Raw genomic sequence first — 22286 nt, 5'->3', positions numbered from 1 at the left:
TAGTAGAAGGGGGGGGGGGGGGAGAAAAAGAAGGATTTAGATGGAGGAAAAATGGGAGACTTCAAAGGTTCAAAAGGATAATTCTTAGAACTTTAAGAGCCCAGCAAGGGAGAGGGGAGAGAAAAGGAACACAATAAGAGAGCCAAGAAGAAAAAATTTGTCTCATATCCTTGAGATCAATCAAAATATCACTTAACCTCCAAAGAAACATATGCCAAAGCATGCACACATCAGATATCACTCTCTTTCACAAAATCCTCCTCACCTGACCATCTCGGAAGGCAATGCCCAAGCAAAGCTACTTGTACTTGAATTCCAAATCCCACAAGTCTTGTGCAAAAGCACTAAGTCAGTGAAAATTGGGGCTATGATCCTCGTGGCTGACTCATTCTTATGAAATTCACTTACATATATGTATATGTATTAGAATGTATATCCTAATCTGATGAACTAACAATTATTTGAAGCTATGTATATTGTATAGTTGTTCTTATACAGAACCTATAGAGGTAAAGGGAAATGACAAAACTTCATTGCATAATAAGCATGGAGAAAGATCCTATAATTTAAGGAATAAGCATTCTGGGTTCCATGGATTATAGGCCTAGTACCCCTAAAAACCACGACATCACGTTCGGGGTACACAACATCACGCTCGGGGAACCAAGTGAAGGAAATCTTTTAAATATTCACACAATAAAAGATAAGTCTTAAATATTCTATTTCAATCTCCTTCTCATTGTGAATATTATGAATAATTATTTTACTTATTTTGTTAGAGTAAAAGGTCATTTTATGACACTAAAACATTTATAATGGTATTTTATTACTTAGGAGGAAATCACATTTTTACCTTGAGGATTGAAACACTTATAAGGGTTGAAAATAAAAGAAAGAAGGAAGAAAAGAAAAAAAAAATGGAATAAAATTCAGAGAATGAAATTGAAACGCTTGATGTTTTAAAGTCACAACCTTTCCAGTTTTTTATTTTGTTAAGATTAAAAATGGAAGTACAAAATTAAGATCAATATTTTTAGTGATTTATGTAATCCAAAATAGAGAAAAAAAAAAAAAAAAAAAAAAAAAAAAAAAAAAAAAAAAAAAAAAAAAAAAAAAAAAAAAAAAACAAACAAACAAACAAACAAACAAAAGAAAATATCTAAAAATTGAGAAAACAAACATTTTCATGGAGAACCCAAAAACCCGAAACAAAAAAGAATCAAAACCAAAATCAAATCTAAACCTATTCAACAAAAAAACTCAACATAAAGTAATATTTCATATCCAAATCTAAAAAAAATGGGGGAAAAATGTACCGGAGACGGTTCGACGATATGATAGTGGTAGATAGATAGCCTAACGGTTTTGATGCCCATAGATTTTTCCTTCTCTATGCATGTGCTTGCAGTTGCGGTGCTCTAGTGTGGCGATTGATGGCTTATGAACAGATTTTCCTCTCTATATCCTACATTTTTTTTTTTTGGAGTATTGCAAGCCTTTAAACTGTATTTTAACCGGTTAATTTTCCTTTTATACTGAGATGCTATCAAATGGTGTGTTAACCTAACGAAACAGTATAATTTATCCTTTTTTAATTGCAAGCGTGACAGAGTTTTAAATGGCCAACTGGTGCAACGTGCGGCTGGTTTAACTTAAAAGCTGTAAAAGTGGCAGCATTTTAAGGGGCCTTTTTTTCCCACATGGCAGCACGTCCTTAATTGCAGGAAAAGACTTCTGCTATTATATATATTTGATTTTTTTTAGCCTAAAAGACTCAACTCATAGTGTCTTAAACATCTGCTATCTAACAGTCAGTATTTTTCAATCTGCTATCATGGAGATGCGCAAGAATCACATATAAAATCTAATGTTACATCAAAATGATGGGAAAAACGCTAACACATATTCCTCTAGTGGACTCAAAGATCCCACATTGTGTCTTTCCCCTTATCATGGATGGCTAAACAGCATATTGAAGTAAAAAGGCTTTGCTAAGCAATGGTCTTGACCTGGATTGACTGGAAAGCCATTGGGGTTGCAAGAGTTGGAGTAACATCTGATACCACCAAAACAGCATCTCCTTGTTCCAACATCCCTGTTGTTTTTATTAGATCAATGGTTTTTGAGATGTTAGCTTCCATGTCATCCGATAAATCAACGAGGAGGGAAGTTACTCCCCACTGCAAATTTAGAACCTTGCGGGTATTATCATCGTTGGTGAATGCAAAAATGGGAGGGTTTGGGCGGTTGCGTGATAGCAGTGATGCCATGTGTCCATGCTTTGTGTAGACAAAGATGGCATCCACGCAAAGTTTGTTAGCTGCAGCCAGAGAACACAGTTGTAGTTTTGAAATGTAAGCACTAAAATACACAATTAAGCATCACATACCAAGTCATTGGCGTGACGTGTGTGCACATGGAGGGAGAAATATTATTCCCAAAATGGTATTTACTTATAGACAAGCTGAATAAACTTCAGTGTAGAGACTAGCCACTGAGAGCATACATATCCATATGGATCTATACTTTCATAGGCTCATACACATAATGTGCTATGTTGTCATAGATACTAATTTTTCCTTTTCTCAAATAGATCGAGTCAGGAAAACAATTGTGTTTGAACTTATGGAATTATTTGATGAGTTGATATGAGCAAGTTCTGAATATAAAACTCCATCAAAAGATGACAGCTGTTATTCATAAGGTATTGGAATTCTGAACAATAGAATTTAGATGGGAAAAGTGAAATTACCCATTTCTGCAGCACAATTGCATATCTGCTCAGCAATGCGATCCGACAATGATACTCCTAGTTGATGCTGATGGAGAAGAGTTTGTTGGCTTTCTTCACGACCCCATGTTTCAATTCGACTGCTGGTCATCCGTAAGACAGAAAGAGCCTTCTGTCCATATAAACCAATAGCTGACTCACCAGAAAGCATCAAAGCATCAGCATACTGCCGAACTGCTTCAGAAACATCTGCAACCTGATGATATCAAAGAACATAGTCACTGATGCAATGTTCAACAAGTCTGTACTCTTAGATGCATTATTCCTTTAGTTCCCCACATGCAAAACAATATAAGTAGTAGTGGTGGTTACAGTAATGACACTTTTGGTATAGTACCTCAGCACGTGTCGGGGTTGGATATTCAACCATGGACTCAAGAAGTTGAGATGCTACAATAACTGGTTTGTTTAGTTGCCTGCAGACATTAATTATTTCTTCTTGCACAGAAGGAATCTGTTCAAGTGGGATTTCAACTCCAAGGTCACCCCGAGCTACCATGATTCCATCTGAAGCCTCTACAATATCTCTCAATTTCTGTAGAGACTCCAAGCTCTCAATCTTTGCCAATACTCCTATGGATCTGTAAATTAGAACAATTCAGGACTTCCATAAGAACTGGAAGAAAAAAAAGGAAAAAAAGAAAAGAGACAGCAAGCCCATTGATTCAAAGAAAAAATATGAAAACATGAATAGAATCTGCATTCTTACTTTTTACAGAATTAAATTTAAAAATGAAAAAGAAAAAGAAAAAAAGTGATCTGGTGAAGCCAAATATCCTAGTGCAAGTGCTAAATAAAACATAAAAAAATGCAACTCATGATAATCTTTTGACACATGACAAACTATCATAGACAGGGCAACTGGTACATCTACTGGGGCAGCATTAGGAATAACCTAGAAGGAAAACAAGGAAAGGAGACTCAATGTGCAAGAGGTGTTGAGGTATAATAAGAGCAAGTACCATAATTGGTATGGTCAAAGCTAAATCAGATAATGTCTCTTTTCTAGTAGTTCTTATTAGCAATGCATGCAATTCAATGTCTGGACTCAGTCTTGGAAATAAGAAGAAAGTTAAGTACATACAATTATGCATGCAGCATCTACTACTCATGCACATTTCCATTTGTAACTGAACCAAAAGAAAAGAAGCTCAAAAGTAGGTCACAATATCTTTTCTAGTAATATTTGCTATAAATTAAAGCTCTCCAATAGACCGCCAGAATGTGCACAGATTACATATCTCAACAAAAATATTACTTTCAGTTCAGTTTTCCACAGTCTGTCTACTCTTAACTCCAAATCTACAACCTCACCTTTCATGCATTCTTATGGAAGGAGAAAATTCCATTTGAGATACATCTCATTGGCAACTTTTATATTGTTAAGTACTTAAGTTACACACATCTGGTGGATGTTAAATCCACAACCTCACCTTCCACCTTGCTCTTACAAGAGGAGAATGTTCCATTTGAGTTCAAACTCACTGGAAAATGTTGATGGTGACAAAGACTCTTCATATATCCACTCACCATTTAGAAACTGATAGGAAAGGAGACTATTTTACAAAAGGCTCTTATGAGGTAATCCAATTTTTAACTTCGACAGAGCATAGTAGAAGGCAGGCTGGGGGAGAGACGCACAAGGCCATATTTGTTTTCATAAAAAAAATAGAGTCACAATCAGTTCTAAATGAAAACGAAGGAATCTCAACAGAAAGTCAGAACACCAACCACATATCATGGAGTGAGCTAATCAAGCTAATATGTTTCAATCTGCATGTGAACTGTTAATCACAGTGCCTAAATGAGGGCATTGAATGGTCTACAAAATTGACCATTTAATTTTAGAGTGTTAACAAAATAATAATAGCTTCATCAGGTGTCAACGATCAGTATATGTAACAGGGTAAGGTGGAACAGAACAGACTAAATAGTTACTCAATATACTGAGTATTGGAGAAAGAGTAAGAGCAACATCTGAATCCAGCTACCACTGGTGATCATCACTATATTGTGGGCAAGTAGCACCAAGATCAATCAATTCACATCTAGGCATGGAAGGTTACAGCCTCACATCAATTCTTTTTAAGAAGAGGCTACATTTATGTAAGTTTAAATTGTCAATTGCATGAGAAATAGATTGAGATGTTTCACAAGCTACTCCTCTGAAACACTATGAAGTGGTCATATGTCATAGCATTTAACAAGGATAATCACATTGTTGAAGAGAGGGGAAAAATCAAAGGATGTGAACCTTAGATTTAAAAAAGAAAAGAGTAAAATCATGTAAAAGTGTTGACCATTGTGACAGTGCCTTACTTGGATGATTTGGAGGAGAGGTAGTTCTTAAGATGCTTGACAGAATCAGAATCATTTACAAATGACATGGCAATGAAATCAATACCTTCAGAAACTCCAAATTCAATGTCAGCCCAATCCTGTACATCAGACAATATCAATAATGAACTAATAAGCATGCAAATAATTTGCTAAAATTTTGGGTTTTACAGTATCATCTGAACATTGAAGAGGCATATATTTAGCCATACTTTATTCAGTAATTTTATTTGGGTGTTAGAGCACTTAACTCATCTCTTTGGTGTTCGTGATTCCCTTGTCCCACACACACCGTTGGGGGGGGGGGGGGGGGGGGGGGCGCATTACAGGGAGTAATACTTAAAACATCATCATTCACAATTTCTACAGAATGAAAGAATTCTCTCTCTACACACACACACACAGACATACATATATAGCCAAATAAGAGGGGAAAAAAAAACTTTTAAGACCAGAAAGCTTTATAGTTGATATTAAGAGCAGAAACTTGGTTATCAATGAGCATTGGTAATATGACCAAATTTCTCTCTCTCTCTATCTCTCAAAGAGCACTGCTACTGTATATTAACAAGCAAACTCTGCCATTTCTGAAAACTGACCTCTACCTAAATCTTTTTTCAGTCAACACCCAACAATTATAGCAAGAACTCAAAATAGAGTTTGAAATTCGTTTGTCTTATTATAACTCAGGAGATTTAATCACTTTTGATAGAGAAAATCATGTAAGATACTTAAGAAACTAGTAATATCATAAACACAAATAAGGCACAAGTATGGAAAGTTTAGGAGCTTCTGAACATATTAAAATTAGTTTTAAGCATCTTTCATGCTCAAACAGTTTATGTAATTTTCTGAACAATATTGATAAGCAAGCCTGCAAGAGGAAAAGAAAATTAGTACAGCAATAATGTTCTTTTAATCAGGTAGCTGTTGTAGAGCCAATGTAGCTGAAATGAAAATAAATTTCACATTCACTAATACCAGGAAGTCAATTAGTGCTATATTGTTAAAAAAGGGTGATGTCAAACTAAGGTTGATAAGCAAAAACTAGAGAATGTAAAAGCCAGAGAGAAGGGGGGGAGGGACCGGGGGGGGGGGATAGGGATGGGGGATCAAGAACAAAAGCATATGAAATCAACCTTTGCTGATAGAGTAGGAAGCTCATAATTTCTCTCCACAAGCTTCCCATCTCTCCAAAAGCTCAATTTGGCTCGAGGTAGGAATAAACCAGGGTCTGTGCACTTACAACGCAAATCACTCCCTATCTTTTCTATAACTTCAAACCCTGCCATTCCACCATCAATCACAAGTTCATCTCCAACCTCAATACCTGCCAAGTAGTGAACATCACAAGCAAATTCAGATCACTAAAGTGAATTGAAAGGAAAAAAAAAAAAAGTGCAGGGGGCCAGGTGAGGCTGATATTTGACACAATTAGCAGTAATCTCACTACCTTCAGAAAAACCCTCATAGTTAGCTTGAACTGTGAATGGACGAGAACCTGCAAACTTTTCTGCAGTAAACAACCAGATTGAACGGTCCTGATGATCCAAGTAGAATAAAAATCCATCAAAATTGCATCTTTCTCACAACATATTATCATCATGAGGTGTGAACAAAACATAAAAAGACTGCTAACGGCTCACCCATCTAACATCTTTTTCCCTAATTAATACCTGCATCTAATTTAGCTGGACATAAAGCCAGAAACCAATTAGTTATAATGATCCAAGTCTTTTTCAAGTACTAATGATACAAGTAGAAGACAAATCCATCACAATTGCATCTTGCTCGTAACAGATTATCATTGTGAAGTGCAAACAAAAAATAAAGGGGGTGCTCACCCATCTAACATATTTTCTCCTAATTAATACCTACATCTAATTTAGCTAGACATAAAGCCAGACACCAATTAGTGAGTTCTACACATACTTACCTCTACTTTGACAGAAGAAGGAGCCCCATGATCGACCACATGAATCTGACTACCTTCAGTATCAATCATGACTGAAACACAAAACCCCTTTTCCTCATTCAATCTCTTAATCTTCTGAATCACATCCCGGTGCCACTCCCTCCCATTATGGCACATATTAAGCCTAGCCACATTCATTCCTCCCAATGCCAACTTCTCCAAATCCTCCAACGAGCAACACGCAGGCCCAATTGTGCACACGAGCTTCGTCTTCCTCATCCCCAAAAACCCCTTCTCCCTCAACTCCCGCTCAGAAACCACATCAAACCCCAAAACCCCCCTTAAACCCTTCAACTCACGCTGCAAACCCTCTGATTCCTCCACATTCACTTGCACTGCAGCTCTTACTCCAACCCCAATCTTTCCCTTCACCTTCCCTCCATTAAAACAAATCCCACGAGCAAAAACCGGCCTGCCTAAAACCCGATTCTTCAAATCCAAACACGGGTTTTTTCCAATAATTCCACCACTAATAAGACTTGAATTCCTCACAACCGCCATGAACTCAAAAAACCAATCTCGCTCTCAATATGACCCTCTTGGTGACAATTTAGATTTGTTGGCGAAAAGATCAAGGTCAAAGACTATAACTTGTTGGACAAAGCTTAGACAAACAAGCAAAAAACAGAGTTATTGATAAGTTTTAAGCATTTTTGGATCGAAAACTCAGAAGGGTTTTGGATGGTGGAGTTTACAAAGTGAAGTAAAAGGTAGTTGGGTTTTAGTGAGAAAAATATTCGACGAAGAAACAGAAACAAAACAAAAAAAAAGACAGAGAGAAACCCTAGTAAGTTTGGTGGGTTTTGTTACAACTAGCGCCGTATGTTTAAGTCTTGTGCATTAAATTAATTTGAAAAATGGAGGGCAAGTGAAAAGGGCGGCAATAGTATATAATAAAAGGAGCTTTCACTTGTAGTAGCAGCTTTCCTAATTTAACGGTCAACTACCGTTCCCGGGTTGTTAGCTTTTATTTGTGTCCGGTTTTTGGTGTTTGTTTGTGTCATAAATTTATAATAATAGTGTCGTGCTGTCACTTTCCTGCAGTTTTTTCAAGCACAGTTTATGTGAGTCTTACCCAGCTTATTTAGTTTTCTGCTAAAAAAAATTTTACATTAAAATAAGTGAGAAAATATGAAAAAAAAAAAGTAAAGTTTTAAAAAGCTAAATATAAAAGTTAAAAATTAAAAATTGAGCTTATAATATGATGCCAAACAAGTACTCAAAATTAGCAATTTTTGAAAAAAAGAATGGTAGTTTGGGAATTTGGGGTGTAAAAACTAATGACAACAAAATACACCATTTTTGCCGCAAATTGTTATAACAAAAGTGCTAGTGACACAATAAAATACACAATTAGTTTTGCAATTTGTTAATTGTTATCACGCTTTTATTATAACAATTAGTTTTGTGGTAAAAGTCGCATGTTTTGTTGACAAGATTTGCATAGAGTTGAGGAAAGGAATTTGGGGTAATTCGATCACGTGAAACTTGAGATGTACGGAAAAGAGAATCAGATTTCATCGTCTCAAATCTCATTGTGGTCCCAAATGGGCAGGCAATCGTGCTTAAACTTTGTTGGGTTTGGGTTTTGTTCTAAGGACAGTGTTGTATGCATGTGCAAACACACATGCCTTAAAATATCTGAAAATGCAACTTTATTTATTTAAGGGAAATGTTAACATTGTTAACAAACCATTTTAAGAATTTTTTCATGAAAGAAGTACAAAAAAAAATTAATGTTTTGATAGTTTTTTCTATTTGCTATAAAAGTTGTGTTAAAATTTTCTTAAAATAGATTATTAATTATTACTTTAAAGACACTCGTTAACATGACCATTTATTTAATTAAACACATTTGTGAAATTGTTTTGGGTAGTTGTATTTGCACATACACATTATGTGTAATAATTTTTTTTTTAGACTTTCAACCTATAGCATCCGCTCCTGATGATAGCTCTTTATTATTAAACCAAAACACTAATCAGTTTTTAGTGTAGATAGGGATTGAACTTCAAATTTCTTATTCAACCATTAGAGACTTTATTAATTGAGCTAACTAGAACCCACGTGTAACATATTTTTCTCATGTGTGATAGAGTATCTACTATTTATTCTCATGATTTATTGACGTGATGGTTACTCAACAAATATAAGTGTTTGTAGGGTATTGGGTGGCAAGGCTCTGACTTCAAATCTACAGAATAAAACTTCATACACATGTACACTTAGATTAAACTAAAGTAAAATTTATATCTTATATTAAAAAAATTTAAACACATAACAATATCCTCTAAAATGTCCATGCCTGTCTCGATTGGAAAAAAAATAATAATAATAAATAAAGACTCACGTGACGTAGTGCAGTGCAGGGATTAATTAAAAATATGAACAGATGATAAAAATGAAAAAGAAATGTGAACTATATATTCTTCCCATATGAGTTCGATACATTACAGAGTACCATGCTCCAAGGTATGTGCCTTGACTGAGGAAGAAAATATGGCATCTGAACTTGCCAAACAAAATCAGGGTATATGTCTGGTGAACCTCTAATGGGATTCGTCTCACCCACTCGTTACAACGTAGAGGAATTGCAATAAACGTTGTGCAAGCTAAGTTGTTCACGGAATTAGTTTTTAACCGTGTATGTTGAAATTAAGGCCAATCGGGTTGCTTGTTTGTTGGCCAAATGTACGAAGAAACTTTGAAGACTTGGATCGAAGAAGAACCTAAGGTGCTTAAGAGACCACTCCAATATGGTGAAACCTATTCTTTATTTTTCTAATGTTGTTTACTGGTTTTTTGTTTTTTTTTTCCGATCTTTTAGTGTAAGTTATCTTGGAGTTCCATTAAAAATAATGTTAAGTCTCTTAGGCTGCGTTTGTTTTGGCAGTAAAGGAAATCCGGAAAATATTTTACACCGTTGAGGGTGTTTGGGTAAGTAAGAAAATTCGGTCAAACTGAAAATTATTTTCAATTTGACCGTAAAATACCCACCCACACCCGTAAATCATTTTACGCCCTTATTTTACCTTCAAACCATTTCCCCTCTCCTCTGAAAATTTCCCATCACTCTCTCAACTCACTCACGCCAAGCCAAAGTGGAAGGACGGGAGAGAGCTAACACACCAGAAGAGAGAGAGAAAGCGAGAAAGATAGAAAGCGAGAGATTGATCTGATCATCGCCGCTGCCTGAAGCCCATTGCCACCGCCCTCTAGATCGCCTCGTCCTCCTCTGGGTCAGATCAGGTAGTATCTCGATCTCGTCGCCGCCGCCCTCTGGGTCAAATTGTCTCCTCTGGGTCTCGTCGTCCGCCACTCGTCGATCTGCTTTCTCTCTCTTTCCCTCCAACCAACCAAGGCCGGATCGGACCACACCCTCTCTTCCACTCAAGAGCCACACCCTCCGATCTGCTTTCTCTGTTTCCCTCCGATCTAGTGCCTTCACTCGAGAACCACACCCTCTCTTCCACTCTCACTCACGGCACTCTCTCTCATCTCACTTTTTCTCTCTGACCCGAACCAAGCCTCCAGCAAGAGATTTTTGTGTGTAATTTTTGTTTTCTTTGATCTCTGATTTTTGTTGTTGTTGTTGTTGTTGTTGTGGTGGTGTGGATGGTGGTGGATTTTCTGTGGGTGCTGGTGTGTGGGTGGTAATGGATTTTCTTATATAAAATTTGTTTGGAAGCTGAGAAAATGTGAGAAACCAGTAGAAAATTTGTATTTTTTAGAATTTTACCAAACACTTGAAAATATTTTCTACTACAATTTTCAAAATGCAACCAAACACTAAAAAAAATTTTCCTTTCTCGAAAATATTTTCACCTAAAAATATTTTACACTCGGAAAATATTTTATATTCAACCAAACGCAGCCTTATTGTCAAAATGAGGATATGGATTCAAATCTTGTTTATACAAAAAATTAATCGATATCTTAATCCGATCATAAAGGGTAATTATCATGAAAGTGATGCTATTAGTCCAAGAACAATGCTAGAGATACAAACTCTTTTACAAACTACTGATGTGGTGAGTAATCTATATATATAATAATAGGTAAAATAGAGAGAAAATCTAATTAAATTTCAAATCGAAATTCAATTAAAGTCTAATTTTGCACCACATATTTCATCTAATCTAAATTTTAGAATTTTGTGCCAAGTGAGCTAATTTAATGTAAAAATTGAATTTTAATTAAAGTTTAATTTTGCTTTACATGTCTCATCTAATCTAAATTTTTAAATTTTTGTGCCAAATTAGTTAATTTAGTATAGAAAATGAGGAGTCCAATATAATAAACCATAAAAACATAATTATATAACTTAAAAAAAATTCAAATTTATAAGTCATCTATATATATATATGTGTGTGTGTGTGTGTGTGTGTGTGTGTCTATATATATATATATATATATATATATATATATATATATATATATATATATATATATATATTAATGGGTAAAACTTAGAGAAAGTTGAATTATAATATGAAATTATAATCCAATTTTGCACGTGTCTGCACATGTCTAAATTTAAAAATAAAAAAACAATTACATATACACAATAAAAATCATCACATGTTTCTCAAAAAATAAATAAAATAAAAATCACCACACATTCTATTTTATTAAAAATTAAAAAAAAATGATCATAAGTAGTATTAAATTTAGGTAAGAATTTTAATATGTGACCAATAATTTGACTAATTATCTATATTTTATGATAAAAATTGTGTTTAATTTTAAATGTATCTATACGTATGCATGAATGCATGTGTTACATGGTTTTAAAAAAAAAATTGACTAATTATTTATATTTTTATAATAAAAATTTTGTTTAATTTTAAATATATCCATACGTTTGCATGAAGTTACATGCTAGTTATTAGTAAATCAAAAAGTGATATTAATAGTGAGTCTCAATAGAAACTAATAAGAAGTTGACTAGATTAATAGTTTATAAAATAATTTGTGTCATAGTATTACTCTTAGTCCAAATTCTACAGTGTCTATTGTTAATGTATATTAATTATACACACATGTAGCCCATTGGGCCCGGGCCCAGTTTACTTTACATACTGTGTACTCTTATTACTTGTACAAGACCAGCTCTCTCATGTCTGTGTACACAAATACAAAGATTATTCCTTTATTCTTTGTCTTTATTTTCTCAATATCTGTCAAAATGGACATTTCATTTGGATTTGGGAATAGACCTATTTCATACTCGCAAAGCATGTTGACCATGAGAGTTGGTCCAAAGCCTCTTAAGAGTACTAATCCCGGGATGCACACGCGCGCGCGCACAAAAAAAAAAAAAAAAAAACCTATTTTGTATCCTCAAATTCCACATTATTTATTTTATCAATCAATTTCACAACTCACCCAACATTCAAGTTTTTATTTTTTACATATAATCTAATAAAATAATATAAACTACTTAATAAAATAATCAATAATACTCTTCTCTCTCTCTTTCCTCCCACTCTCTTTTTCTCTTCACACACAACCACAAGATTAAAATATTATTATTTTTCTTTATAACCAATAAACAGTAAGATGCATATGCAACCTTATTGTAGCAATGTTGCAAATTTTTTTAAGTATACAAACTTGGATGAAGTGGGTTTAAGTGTCTTGGGTTGTAAAATAGCAATTGGGAGGTGAGCACTAGCATCCAAGGATGAAAAAAAAAAAAAAAAAACTATTTTGCATTCTCAAGCACTACTTTATCTATTTTACTAGCTCATTTTACAACTCACCCTACATCCTAGTTTTATTTTTATATACAACCCAATAAAATAATATAAACTACCTAATAATATTATAAAAAGTATTCTTATTTCTCTCTTTCCTCCCACTATCTATTTCTCTTCACACACAACCACAAGATTAAATATTATTATTTTTTTCTTTACAACCTATAAATAGTTAGGTTGCATATATGCAACCTAACTATTCATGAGTTGCAAATTTTTTTAGGCATACAAACCCAGATGAAGTGGGATTTTGATGTCTTAAGTTGTAAAATAGTAACTGGGGGTGTTTACACCTCCCAATACCAATACTCGTGCACCCCAATACTAGTGCTCTTAAGCAAAGTGAGCGATAACCTAAACTTCAACTCACTTGCCAAATTTGGGCTAGGATAATAAGACTTGCATAATTGCATTGGATGGATCAAATATACATAGTCTACTGATGGATGTATAACTTCAATTTTTTTTTTTTTTTAAGTTGAAGTGAAAATAAAGATATATTATGGAGTGTTTGTTTGGGTGGATTTTAGGAAAGATGAAGATAAAAAAAAAAAAAGAGGAATAAAAAAAAAGGAGAGAAAATAGGAAGGGAAAGAAAATTTTAGAGTGTTTAGTTTAGTGTATTTGTGGATGGAAAATTAGTGAGATCTGAGTATCTTTTTTGGCTTACCAAAATGTTTTCTCCCAAAATTGAGGGGAAAAACGGATTAAAACCTAAGGACCAAAAAGTCCTTGTGAGCATCTGTACCGCTGTACGCATAAAAGCCTGTGATTTCTTCTTTGTTTTTTCCTTTGATTTTTCACTTTTTTGTCTTTTTCCTGGTCATCTGTTTCAATTTGTTTGTTTAGCTGCTATTGCGTTTTTCTATTTTCTTTTTCTTTTGTTTGTTCGTTGAAAGCTGAATCAATCAGAGACTTCTTTTTCTTTTTCTTTTTTTGTTTTGTTCTGTCAACGTGTTGTTCAAGTAAAACAATGGTTTTTTTTTTTTTTTTTGAATTAACTGGTGGCTTTCTCCTCTAAATATATATATAATGAAAAATATTTTTTTATTTAATGATTAAAGAAATTATTTATTATATTGTGTAGTAGGAACGTATGATTATATTTATACTAACTTTACAGTTAATTTTCTATCTTCTCATTTTTCTTCACAATCAAACATGAGTTTTTTATTTCTCTACTTTTTCATTCTCCAAACTAAAAACATATGAGAAAAAATTAAATTTATTCTATTTTCTCACTTTTCTATTCCTTTTTCATTTTTTATTCTCTCACTTTTTCACAACTCCTACCAAATGGACCCTTAAACCTTATCCATAATTTTAGATGATACAACAAGTTATCTTATTTCTCTACTAAAATTTATAGCCTTTTTTAAAGTTTCGCCACCATTGTCCATACTCCAATCATGAATCTTTACAATTGTCCCAATTTCTTTTACTTACAACAAGTCTGCTATTCAAACTTAGATTCTTTCTAAGAGACAAAACAATACTGCTAAACTACAATACTCAACTTGATGCACCATATAAAATCATTTTACAGGAGTTTTCAGTTGTTACACAATGTCCATGGTGCTATTTTTTGGGAGCAAAAGGCCGCAGGTGTGGGAGTGGTGAATAGTTATCATAAATGAGGACGGGTCGTTCTGCATACTACTTCAATTAAGTAAAAAAATACACTTGGTAAATGATGCAACGTAGGTAGAACCAACAGTAGCATGTCAATTGGCCTCTGTCTTACGCAAAGAGTATTGATTTAGAAGACTGGTTCCAGGGCTGCCTCAAGATAGTTTGAAGCGAAAATTTTAAAGAGACATTTTTATATTTCACTCAAATAATATTTAGTTTATTTTTTTATTATATATTTTTTTATTTCAATCCATTATTAATTCTTACTTATTTTTTTAATACAAAGTAGAATTCCTACTCTAACTTAATTTATGTGTATATGTGTGTAAATCTCCCTTTGGAGACTTGAACTCTAACCCTTACCCCCTACACCCCATAAACATCTATACTTGTGGAGTGACCACCACACCAGGGGTGCGCAGTGGTAATTATATTTATTATATAGGTTTTACAAACTAGAATATCACCAATAAAAAAAAGTTCTTCAAACATTTATTTATTATATTGTTTGAGTCACACCAATTATATTCATGTTACATCAGTTTGTAGGTTTTTTGTTATAAAAATTGTATTAATTTTAGCATTTTTCATTCACTTACAATGATTGGGTTGTATTTCCATTAATATATATATATATATATATATATATTTTTTTTTTTTTTTTTGTTGAGAAAATGTTAAACTTACTACAAATTTGACTACAAAAAATTACAAACTGATGTGATAATGAGGTGGCATTTCAACAATAAAATCAATTGAATATTGAATTACTTGCACATCAATTTATAGGACCTGTACAATCAAACTGGTATTATACTAATATAACTTTAATATTTTAGGCATTCTTAAGAGTAGAAAAAAAAAGTACACGTAACTCACATATTATATTTTTTTTCTTAATTACACAAAAAAAAAAAAAAAAACCTTACCGCCCCGTACTTGGGAGCTTTCTATGTTAGGGGGCCCTAGGCCGTGGCCTAAATTGCCTAGGCCTAGGGCCGAAACCTGAGAGATTTTCTATCCAAACCACAAAAACCCTACGACAGTGAGCAGATTTTTCAAAGTGGGGCACAGTGTTAATGAAGAAAGGAAAATGATCAAAGAATTTGGAGTTAGGAGCATAACTTTTGCTAGGAATGAAATGAGCATAAGTAGGGTGAGAGTGCACATACATTTGAGGAACAGGTTAAATAGGGTCGGGTCAGTCATGTTGGGATCATTTTTGTAAGCCTAATAAAAAAAATTATGGATTTTTGTTCAGCTATTTTAGTGCATTATATTATTTAATTCATGATATAAATTTACACAATTGGATACAATATTCAAATTTCATTAAACTGAGTTTTAGAATACCAAAATAAATTCTAAAATAAATCATAATTCATAATAATCAAACTTCCAAACTAAAACAAAGTTTCATATTCAAATTAATCAAACTAACAATTTAAAATACATTTTTTTTAACAAAATTATTAATATTGTGAGTTGGGTTGGATTAGTCATGTTGAAAATTTAGTCAATTAAAACTCAATCCAATCTAACCCAATTTTCAAAAAACAAAAAAGGACTAAACTCAACCCTTCATCCCACAAAAAACCAACATGAAGGGTCATATTGGGTTGGATACTTGGATTAGATAGAATTCTTAGATTGGGTGATTGAATGTACAAACCTACGCATAAACATGCCTAATATGCCTAGTTCATTGACGAAAGTTGTGTGTGGAGTGATGCCTAATATGCCTAATTTAAGCTCCCATGTTCTTGGAGTGATGCATTAAATCAATTTTCATTCCCTAGGCTATAAGAAAAATCTCAAAAATTCTTATATTTGTCTAGCTAAATTATGTGTATCTCTTTTTCTCATTCAGTAATTCACAAGCAAGGTTGACTCAATATATTTTGGGCCTAAAGCTTTAAATTTAAGTGGAGTTTTCTTTAAAGTTTAAATTTTTTTGTTTAACTTTATTTACTGTGTTTTTTTATTTTTAATATATGTTTCTCTGTTTTCAAACGAAATATTATTAATCAAGTTTTTGTATTTAGGTTTTATTTATATCTCTTTTACAATTGATATATAATAGCTAATTCACTTAAAATTATAATATAACAAGAATAAAATTAGAACAATAGAATCCCAATTTTTTAAAGACATTATTGCAACTTCACTTAATAATATAATCTATCATGTGGGAGATTGATTCACAAAAACTAAAACATCTAAGTTATTAGGAAAATTGATTCTCAATGATAAGGTACACTCATAACAATTCTTTTAATAAAATAGTTTAGGGGTTTAATTGGATGGAATTTCTATTGACTGAATATTTTGAGAGTCTACTTGGAGGCGAGGAAAAAATATTACAAAATCTACCTATAGTGGGACATTTTTGGGGGCCTTTTGTTAATGTCATTGGGCCTTAACACCCTGAAAATTTTTTGAACCAGAGGGGCTTAAGGCCCGTCTCTGTTCACAGTTCACACGTAAATAAAGAGCATTAGTTGTAGTCCTAAAAGAGTTTGGTTTTGACCGTAAAGCTCGAAAGGAATTTGTTTTTAACTTTGAGCGAGCCCATCATATAGTCATTCTCAAGTAATGGAATAGAAGTTGTTTCATGTACGCATCACTCACTATTCTTGTGATGTTAACAATTTAAATACCAATATGGCAATATATGACCTTTTTTTTTTTTTTTTTTTTTTTTTGCTTTAACCCTACGATAACACTAATAGCATGTCTAAAAGTTCAGTTAATAACCACCGCACACCCTTGATGTGATGGTCACTCCACAAGTATAAGTACTTATGGAGTGTGGGGGGTAAGGGCCGGAGTTCAAGTCTTTAGGAGGGAGCTTCACATACATATACACTTAGATTATGCTAGAGTAGAATTCTATCTTATATAAAAAAAAATAAAAAACAAAGTTCAGGTAATAGGTCAAAAGTTATATAATTGATTTTTTTACACGCTCCACATGCATTCTAATTGTCGTTATTATTGCCATTGTATTTTGGGTAGATAATTGTCATTATAGATCGTTGTTATCTTTATAACCAGCTTGATTCACTTCAATTATATACATTCTACACGTAATCTATCATTTCTATAAAGAACTTTCAAAAGTTATGGTGCTTTGTTTTATTCGAATAAGAAAAGATAAAAACATCTACTTACATATATAGATTTTGCCTATTCTTCTCTCTTTTTTCTTGGCTGGTACTTCTCCATTTAGTAAATGTTATTTTTAAAAAGCAGTATATCCATTATTCAACAACATATGCACGCTAAAAGCACCTTCATTATACAATGTGAAAGCATCAGTACTTCCCTGTCAATTTGCTTATATATATATATATATATATATATATATATATATATATATATATATATATATAAAGTTCAGGTAATAGGTCAAAAGTTATATAATTGATTTTTTTACACGCTCCACATGCATTCTAATTGTCGTTATTTTGCCATTGTATTTTGGGTAGATAATTGTCATTATAGATCGTTGTTATCTTTATAACCAGCTTGATTCACTTCAATTATATATATTCTACACGTAATCTATCATTTCTATAAAGAACTTTCAAAAGTTATGGTGCTTTGTTTTATTCGAATAAGAAAAGATAAAAACATCTACTTACATATATAGATTTTTCCTATTCTTCTCTCTTTTTTCTTGGCTGGTACTTCTCCATTTAGTAAATGTTATTTTAAAAAAGCAGTATATCCATTATTCAACAACATATGCACGCTAAAAGCACCTTCATTATACAATGTGAAAGCATCAGTACTTCCCTGTCAATTTGCTTATATATATATATATATATATATAATGAAATGCCAATGGAATCAGAGCATGTTAAAAACAATGGCTTATCTTGCTTAAGTTGATACCTCCTTTTCTCCACCATTTGTTTGGTGGGTTAGGCCGCCGATACTTAATCTGTCATTTCAGCGTCGTGCATCCAGGGAAAAACTCATCTTAACTTTAGATCATGTTGACAGGTATTCATGTCCAGATGGGTTTTTCTCAACGTGCGCATACTTTAATTTGGGTGCTCACATGAGCTCCAAAATCATTAAATATATCATAGAATAAAGTAAGACATATCCAAAACCTATATGCATGCTTTGTTGTTTGAACATAAGATAAACGTGTTAGTCAACAATCAAAAATAGGAGAAATTATACGGTTCTCACTAAATGACTCTTTTACATATTTACAATTGTTGAGTCGGTTGATAAAAAAAGTAAAAACTACCAACTGACTCAATAATTTAAACATTAGACTAAAAAATTTTCATATATTTAAAATTGACAAGTCAATTGATAGAATAATTTTTTTTTAATAAAAACTGACAACTAATTCAGCAATTTTAAACAAGTTACGTAATCAACGTGATTGAAGTATAATTTCTACAAAAATGGGCTCATGAGTCATGACTCATGTTGCTAGAGAGAAGGCAATATATATGCATTCTTTCCATGCGGGACCCACCTGTATGGGTGGAGGAGACTGGTATTAGGTTTATAATCTTTCATTACTCAGAACCCAATTATCATGGTATATTAAATTCTTTTTCACCGTAAAATTGGCTACAAAAAGTTCATAACGCTAAATCTTATTGCCCTAAAGGATTAAGATGATGTTAGGATCATTTTTGTTGTTGTCGGTATATGTGCCACGCTTCAACAAGTGACATATGTCTGCGAGTAAATCAAGGTTTGCTGAGTAGTCGAGTTTGAAATTCATGTCAATTATCCGTCAGTAACTATCATCGTGTTTTTCTTTGATATAATAGCATAACATAATGAGCAGGTGAAACAAAATAATAAATAAGGGTTAGGTTCGAGTTACATTTAGTATAACTCCAAGTAATTAATATTATATTATTCAATATTTTTAATTAGATGTAAATTTTAACAAATTTACCATTAGATTCTAGTATCTTCGTTTATTCTCAATACTTGCAAAATTTCAAAGGTTAATTAATAGTCATATTATTAATCAATTTTTTAAATTCAAGATTTTTGTAATTTAAAATAATGCATAAAAGATAAATTTATGGATTAAATGGTAAATTATATCCAATTGACATGAAAATTGACATAATTGTTAAGAACATATAGAACATGTAATTTAACGGTGAGATTTTTAAAATATAAATTTTATAAGAAGTTATTCGGTGGCATAATATTACTTAGAGTTACACTATGTATAACTTGAACCCAACCCAATAAATAATATGTAAAAGAAATATAACGTGTGAAAGAGCTAATTAGTAATGCACAATACTTAATTATATTTAATTAGGTGGGAACATGGGTAGCCACACATGAAGGCATCCACGATGTTAATATTTGCATAATGGTAAATTGGTAATGAAATTAGCCATGTGGCTTTTGGTGGAAATGAGATTGCAACTTTGCAAGTGTGAGATACCCATCAGTTTTGGAAACTGGAAACCATTGATCAATAGCAACATTCTGAGGTATATTCGATCAACTGTGGTGGAAGGCATGTAGCAATGACACTCTGAGCTATTCATTACAAACAAAGTGAACAATTTGGCGGTGACATCGATACTATATATGTTGGTTTAGTCTTTGATGGTATATTTTTGAAATTATGCTAAGTGAAGAAGTTAAAGAGTGACAACATGTGAGTGCCGCAAGGCAGATTGATGTTATTTGCCCACTTGCCCCCTTGTTATAACTCTCTCTCTCTGCCCCCTTGTTATAACTCTCTCTCTCTCTCTCTCTCTCTCTCTCTCTCTCTCATTGATATCTTGGTTTTTGTGAGTAGTTCTAGGATCACCAATTATTTCACAACTTTTATTTTTCACAACTCTGATGTGGTAGGCAGCAAACTGTGAGTAGTTAATCATTATTTACATATAAACCTACTATATTTTTTCACTAATTGCACTCTATTATGTTACAATTATGACAAGAAGTTAAAAAAAAAATTTGTGCTCTTAGACTTTTTCGGATTTCATTAAGGGTGTGCTTTCCTAGGCAATCAACTAGCTCAAAGCGCCTTTGCATGGGGTAGAAGTAGAAGGCTTACCTTAATCCTTGGGTTTGACTTAGCTTTTAATCCTATGTTTTGTAAATGAGTAATGTTTTACAGCATTTTTTCAAACTATTAATATGATAAATTATTATTGATTCTCGCTTACTATATTATTTGTTTGTAAAAAAAATTAAAATTAAAATTAAAACAGTATAGTGAAAGTAATATTTGGTTTTAAGTTAAGGGAGTGGTTCCTTGTTCCCGCAAAATTTACGAATCTTTAGGCATGTTAGTAATCAATGTTAAAAGCCTTGGAAAGTAGGAAGGTAGTTTGGGGTATTAGATATTGTGGCATTCAGTTGTCATAGCTGTCAGAACTTTTTATATATCCTTAATAGAGCTAAAATCAAGGATTCTGATTGTCCTTCATTTTAGTCTCAATGAAGGATCATTTGTCCCCTTAGATCAACTAGCTAGCTTAGGCATTTATATACATTAACCATTCTCTATATATTTTCCAGCACACAACATTATTTTCAAGTTTCAACACGGGTAATTAACACACGTACAATTCATGCAAAATAGGTATATTAATTCTCTCTTTCGCTATGTCTTTATCTTCAACAATGCATGGCTAATATGCTTAAGAAGATTGAGGAGAACTACAAAGAGAATGGAAAAAAAAAATTATATAATAATTTAAAATTTTGTATTTATTTACATTTAAAATTTTTTTGGGCCACCCTGAATTTTTTTTTATGCCAATAAAATTAAATTTTGGTTCATAATTTGAGCAACTTAACAATATATTGAGGTTTTTCAAGCAAAAAGGAAAAACTAAAAAAAAAAAAAAAAAATTGAACTAAAATCTGAAAAAAAAAAATTATAATAAAACTACTAAAAGCTTGCCTGTAGCTTGATTCCTTGACTAAGCACACTGTCCAATACAACACAATTTCCAACCTTTTATTATTATTTTTCCTCACTAGACATATATTACTTCTCATTTTTAATTTTTTTTCTTGTTTATTCTTAACTGCACATGTCTTCTATCTCTTTAATTTGTACACTTAGGGTATGTTTGGATACTGCTTATTTTATTGAAACTGAAAACTTATTGTTGAAGGTATGGTAAATAAAGGTAAAAGTTAGTTGAAATAATGCCGTGGGACCCATGAATAGTACTAAAAAGTGCAATGGAACCTATAAATAGTAGCAAAAATAAGTTGAATAGTAAAATAATTTTAATTTTTCGTTTCAATCCAAATGCATGCTTTGTGTGTGTTTGGATAAATTATTTTTAGTTAGCATATTTTACTATTCAGCTTATTTTTGCTACTATTCATGGATCCTACTGCACTTTTCAGTACTATTCATGGACTTCACTGTACTATTTTAGCTAACTTTTACATTTATCTACAATATTTTCAGCAAAAAAATTTTAGTTTTAGCAAAATAAGTGATTCTCAAACACTTTTACATCTACGTTTTAAATTTTATTACATTTTCATCTACATTTTTATATCTATGTTTTGCCTTCCTCCTTGTTTGTAACTTCTGTGTCTTTTACCAGTACTAGTGCGGTAGTGTCTCTTCTCAAGTTTTGAGTTTCAAATTTCTCAATACGATTTTTTTTTAGCTGTACAAGTACCTTTGTTCATTTCATTTCTTTTCACTTTTTTTCCTTTTGAGGTTTTTCGGTGTACAGAATACAAATTTGTTTTGGTTTTAAGAACTTTTTGTTTTTCTAAGCATAAACTTCATGTT

The 22286-nt window shown here is 32.5% G+C and overlaps 1 protein-coding gene across 1 annotated transcript; it reads right to left on the bottom strand.

Annotated features, from left to right (window-relative positions):
* Window positions 1-1785: 1785 nt before the first annotated feature.
* Window positions 1786-7913, bottom strand: LOC142642029 (pyruvate kinase isozyme A, chloroplastic-like). Its single transcript, XM_075816377.1, has 7 exons — window positions 7065-7913; window positions 6582-6669; window positions 6268-6458; window positions 5111-5229; window positions 3129-3372; window positions 2753-2987; window positions 1786-2320 (listed from the first exon to the last, which is right to left on the bottom strand). The coding sequence occupies exons 1-7, from the start codon at window positions 7602-7604 to the stop codon at window positions 1992-1994; spliced, it is 1746 nt and encodes a 581-aa protein (XP_075672492.1). The 5' UTR covers window positions 7605-7913; the 3' UTR covers window positions 1786-1991.
* Between the last annotated feature and the right edge of the window lie 14373 nt (window positions 7914-22286).

The sequence above is a fragment of the Castanea sativa genome, chromosome 7 (assembly GCF_040712315.1).
Source record: "Castanea sativa cultivar Marrone di Chiusa Pesio chromosome 7, ASM4071231v1".
Taxonomy (NCBI): domain Eukaryota; kingdom Viridiplantae; phylum Streptophyta; class Magnoliopsida; order Fagales; family Fagaceae; genus Castanea; species Castanea sativa.
This window is presented reverse-complemented; position numbering and strand designations above follow the sequence as displayed.